The sequence below is a fragment of the Pteropus alecto genome, unplaced genomic scaffold, assembly GCF_000325575.1.
Source record: "Pteropus alecto unplaced genomic scaffold, ASM32557v1 scaffold25, whole genome shotgun sequence".
NCBI classification, from domain to species: Eukaryota; Metazoa; Chordata; class Mammalia; order Chiroptera; family Pteropodidae; genus Pteropus; species Pteropus alecto.
In genome coordinates this window covers 13,600,213-13,606,212 of record NW_006441955.1, presented here as the reverse complement: position 1 = coordinate 13,606,212, position 6,000 = coordinate 13,600,213, and the positions used below count along the sequence as shown (strand labels likewise).

General features: G+C 32.1%; 1 protein-coding gene across 2 annotated transcripts in view; it reads right to left on the bottom strand.

Annotated features, from left to right (window-relative positions):
* The window catches only part of EFCAB7 (EF-hand calcium binding domain 7), a 36,318-nt gene that overhangs the window by 3,132 nt on the left and 27,186 nt on the right, over positions 1-6,000 (bottom strand). For both annotated transcript variants that reach the window (XM_015595119.2, XM_025052024.1), the window contains exons 11-12: positions 5,233-5,381; positions 1,066-1,275 (exon numbers count right to left, since the gene is read on the bottom strand). In XM_015595119.2, coding sequence (XP_015450605.2) covers positions 1,066-1,275; positions 5,233-5,381 — 359 coding nt within the window. The remainder of the gene's footprint in view (positions 1-1,065; positions 1,276-5,232; positions 5,382-6,000) is intronic.

Sequence of the window (6,000 nt, the reverse complement as noted above, 5' to 3'; positions counted from 1 at the left end):
TCATATTAATCCTTCTTCATGTTCCTCCTTATACTATTTTCCCCTACTTCTAGAGACTGTCTCTCTGCACATCTAAATCCTAGTTATCCTTCCCTCCATCACAAATCCTTCGCCAATTTCTATAGTCCAGACTAACGTCATCCACAAGAAATACAAATACGGTAAAATTCCTACTGCACATACAAAAATACTGCATTATTTAACATTCAATTATTCTCTGATTTCTTTTGAGAGTATAATTTTGTCTTTCCAACTAGCCCATAAACACTTTGAAGCAGAGACCATGTTATACTTACTGGTGGCCCTTATTGAGACCAGGAGAGTTAGTTACATAACGTATACTTGCACTGACTCAATACTCAGCCAAATACTTAAGCACCTTAAGAAATTTATGGCAGGCATAAAAATAGTCTCACCCAGGAACTAAAAGAAATAAGCCAACAGTTCTAAAACACCCAGCTATCTTGAGTAAGGTTTTATGAAAATTTGTAATTTCTAGAAAACTAGGTATCTCTCACTTAAAGAATTTATGCATTATTCTCTTTACCTACAATATCAATAGTAGCTGGGAAGATGGTCAAAGCTAGAAATATCTGGCTTGATAAAAACAGGTCCTAGACATTGGGATATATTTAATTAGATAAGATGATAAAATTTCTATATGCAAAGTTTGTGTAAAAAATTGGGCTAAATTTTTTTCTTTGTTTATAGGTCTTTAAAATATAATGTCTAATGTTTCAAATGTCTATGCTTATGTGAAGACTGACAGTAACAAACTAAATAATATACTTTGTACCCAGATTATGCTCTATTTTCATAGATCTCCAAACATTTAATTTCATAATAATTTAAGAGAAAAACAATTATCTCAAGACTTTAAAAAATATATAAAAATTATCATGCCCAGTTTGAATTAGAAATCTGAGAAAGAATAATTGCTAATTATAAATATTATTAATGTAATGGGATATTTAACTACTATGCAAGGATAGAGTAAGAAAAAAGATAGATGGAACATATTAATAAACATTGCAGTTATAAGGAGAAACACCTCATAACTAATACCTTGTTTTCAATAACTGAAGTTATCCAGGTGTCATGCTTGTAAGTATATACAATAATATTTTCATAGCCATCCATTACTTTGGCATCACCTTTGTTAAGGACAGATTTACAAATGGCCTTCTCAAGTTGCCCACTACATCCCTCCATATGGACAGCTTTAATTCTTGGCTTGCATTTGTCTGCATAGATATCAATGATAAATGGGCATGCCTGATATGAAAGAAAAAGCAAACCTTGTTATAGCCTTTTGACAGAATTTAAAATAATTTATTATTAATATGATTATCATATGATTTAAGAAGGTGTCCTGCATCTTCTAGCTTGTCCTTCTGATATACTTTTAAAGGAAAACTTTAGTACTATGAATTGAATAATAAAAAAAGCATAAAATTCTGATTTTTGGTTAGCATATTAACTGATAATATTCAGAGAAAAGGAATAAAACCAAAGAACCCCTCATTGTCATCTTGCTCCTCACATACCATCTCTATGTACTGTAAATGTTAATTAACTATCCTGTACCCGCCAATATAAAAGAAGTATGTATCTCTCTGTTTTGCTTTTTATCCAATCCCAGAGATTCCCCTGCTCTGCTTTCTCTTGTCCTCTTAATCTACCACCAATGGATTTCATGTAACCCTCCTTACATCTTCTCCTTTGATTCTAATGTATAAAATAAGCTGCAAACTACCATTCTCTGGAGCATTTTCTCAGTCCATTGAGATTTTGCTTTGGGGCATGTCTTCAAAATTTGGTTCAAATAAACTCCTATAAAACTTTTCTATTGGCTGTACATTCTTTTGTCGATAATACTAAACAGACTTCTCTGACTAATAAAACAACTTATATAAAACAACAACAAAACAAAATAAATCCATGGAGAAGTTTAAGGATGTCATCGTAGATACACACAAAACCTGGCCTGCCAAATTCTGACAAAAACAACGATGACGACAACAACAACAACATCAACAACAACAACAACACTGAGTACAATCAGATTTTAAGACCCATGGCCATGGGGATAAGATCTGGCAAAACCAGGATGGCCACCTAGACACTAGATAAAATCTCCATGAAACAACTCATTCCAATGGAGATAAATAGGCTATAATATTAAACACTGAGGAAAATTTTCTTATGATAATGAAGGATGTGGTCAGTCCATGCTTTATCTGTAACTAAATTAACCTGGAAAAACTGTGGTACGTGAACTGAGAATAAGTCCTAAAAGACTCTCTGAGCATTTCCAAATTGATTTTATACAGTTGATTCTTCTTCTGTGGTTTATGACTATATACTATTAACAATAGTACATTTATTTTCAGAATGAGTCAAAATATTTCCCTGTTGAAAAAACCTTAACTATCATCACTGCCTCAGACATTCCAAATGATCAATTCTGTAACAAGGGATGCTTTTAACTTCAACAATTATTTATAAATTTTGATTCCATAAGGGTTTGCTCCTTATTCAAAAAATATTTTTGTCTTTATCATTCCCAAACCTCTAGAAAAATGAAAAGGGCCTTAACAGAACTGGAAGGGTTCATTCTTTCAAAATCTTAAACTGAGGTTCTCTAGAGAACCTCCAGAAGCAGACAGTCCACAGAATTAACTGTTAACCTAGAACCTTTGAACAAGTACATGTTCATATGAAGGAAGCGACTTCATCTTAAGACCAATGAACAAGATTTTTCTATATATTACACTCTTCTTTGTATACTCTTGTTTATTCATAGCTGTCTTCATCACTGATTTAGGGGTATATATGTCTGACTTGGCCTACCATGTTCTTCTTATTAGTAACAATAACTTGTCTAAGTACAGGTTTTAAGGAAAATGTGTTTAAACTATGAGAAATATAAAATGTAACAACTACTATTTGTTACAGCACCAAGAAATAATATACTTGCAGTTCCACTAAGGATAATTACATCTCTTGTGCAGCTTTTATGTAGAAATCAGACTATTTAATGCCAACCTAGCACCAAGGTTAATTATTTTCTACTGCTTTAGTTAGGCCATTCTAAGGACATGACTCCCCAATACCCTCAATGAGTTATATTTCCTTAAATCCACTCCAAAATAATAAAACATTTTTTAGAAAAAGATTCCTAAAGACAGTGAGCACATTCATAGCAGTTAGACTCCAGGTAGTCATAAAAAAAATTGTTCCTGGGGGGCACACAACAAACCAGCTTAAATTCCTTAACTCAAGCAGTTGACAGGTAATAAAAAAGACTTGATTTTCTTTTGACCAACCAGGGAGGAGTCTGCACCAATGCTAATACTATATGTTGTACCTGGATTAACACTACAAGTAAAATCATCTACAATTAATAAAAAGTGCTAACTACGAAAGGTTATACAAAGATTTAGGGAATCCTTGGGACTTTTCTTGGCCAAACTTGGAAAATTTAGGCTCATGATTTCTGGAGTATCCTTCAGCCCCTTCTTATAATATTCCTAGTTATACATGTTTGTTTCAGAGTTTAAATGTTATGCAGAGTCTTAAAATGCTTCTGTATAGTCCCAACAGATGACTTAAAGACAAAAACAGGATGAAATCATGATAAATACACAAACTGAAAATCAGATTACCACAGATGAAAGAAACCTCTTCTTCAAAGAGAATCAAGAACAGTTGTGAGTGAATCTTTGACAGTTTCTTCTACAGTTTTAGCTGTGTGAAAATCAAAAGGGGAGGCTAGGAACAAAACAGTTCCCACAAACTTATGGGGAAAAAAATCTGTTTTTCTATTGTCATGGTAACAAGTAGTCATTAGAACTGGTTTAAACTTGTTCAACTGATCTGCAATAACCCATCTTAATGAACAGTTTTGTAAGCCAACCAGTGTCAGCTCCTCACTTTTGAAAGTCAAGCAGTAAGGGACAGATTCATGTCAATAAATATATGGCTGAATGTCAAACAATCAAAAGTCTCATCTGAGGAACCATGCTTCCCTAAAATCCTATAAATAAAATGAGCATTCTGCTCTGCATGGAGAGAATATAACTAACCAGCATAACTCTGTATATATTTCTTTACCTTTTTAATTTTCAATGATGTGAATATATTACATATTCAATAAATGAATAAATAAACTTTAAATTTAAAGTCTTCTTTCAGAAATCCTTCTTGCCTATGGTATCAAAGGTCAATGACATCAGTAAATGCTATAAAATGTTTTAAATTGCTCTTTACTAATTTCTCTATTAAGTGAAAGTATGTGTAGCAGACACAATATTATTCATAGATTAGAAGCTGATTTTGCACCATGGTTAAAATGTGGGGTTCGCTGAATGTTAGCTAAAGTAGGATTATCCACATCCTATTACTAATAATGGCAAAAAAAATTAGTAAACTTTTCAGTAAACAGGTTTACGAGGGATTTTGAATGATGACAAAACTAGGAATGAAACCAAAGTCTCAATACACCCCCAATTTAAAATTTGTTGCTAGTGTTACCTTCCTAAGTTGATTTATTTATAGAAAGGATAGATGTTATTTTTAATTTTAAGAATATAAACAAATATATCATTATCTAATGTGTGGTCTGAAACTCTTAAATTCTTTATTTTTAAGCCTGACACGAAAATATAGAATTTAAGAAGGCCTAATTTTTATTATTCCTCTGGTTTATTACAAGTCTTATTCAACTTCTATACCTATCATGTTAATAAATAATAATGATAGCTAATACAAACACAGTGCTTTAAATGAGCCAAGCACTGTCCCAACTGTTTTACAAATATTAATCCAAAGACTATCCTTTGTCAAAAGATCAAAATTCCAGTTCTCATGCAGACACATTCCTCTTATTCTAAGAGAGGCTTTATTCTGTTAGGACAAAGAGTTTCCTTAAAGAAATGAGACTTTCGCAATTCAAATAGCTATCACCAATTAAGAAATATAATTTTTCAAATTATATTTTCCCCTGCATATCGTATGTTCAAATCCTTGGTTCCTGAATTATTAAAATATTGGTAGTAACTAAATTTCAGCTAAAAATAGAAACTCGCATAAACTGGCAGAAACATGCTATTGCACCCAGGATTCATTCATATACTGATGTTCAAGAATTTGAGTCTCTAATTCAAAAGTCATGTGTCAGTAAAATGTTCATGTACTTTAAATCCACTCCAAACTTTCTGATTGCTTTACCTCTGTCAATTCCAGAGCTTTATTGTAGCCCATTGAGTGCAGAGTTACCCAAAGATCACGAGGATCTCCTTCTCGATCATTGGCTTCCATTAGATTCAGATCCATAAAGCCCTGTCTTGTTAGTTCATTCTTCTTTGTACGAAAATTCTCTGTCAAAACAATCAAAAGTTCTTTTTTATGTAATTTTAAAATTCACACATTTTAAATTCCTATTATATATTATTCATAAGTATTTATTTTAAAGGAGGCCTCATGCATCTGTGAGCCTGTATAGACTTGGAATAAGAATGGCTCACAAAATGTTTGAGACATACTATTCTAATTTCCATAACTCAGCATAATAACCATCACAGTACATGATTTAGTTTTTCAACAAAGTCTTAAGTTATAAATAATAGATATATATTACAAAATTAGAGGAAATTGTATTTTCTTCTAGGTAAATTCCAACCTGTCTGCTTATGTAGAGTAGATACTGATTAATATTTCAAAAAAAATTAAAATGCTTCCTATATATTTGCCACTTAAACCCAGCAGAACCTGGATAAATTTAATGTAATACCCCCCAAACTACTGGTGTTTCAAAAAGGGAGATGGGGATGGTGCCAGATTTAAGGAGACTGCCATATGCCTAAATTATTATAATTTTAACCAAATTGTCGCCTAGTCTTTAAAATCTGTTAGATAATATAGGAAAGACTTTGGAGTTCGTAAATGTCTCAGACAAATCTAAGTATGTCCATTTTAATATTATTTGTAAGCAAAGCT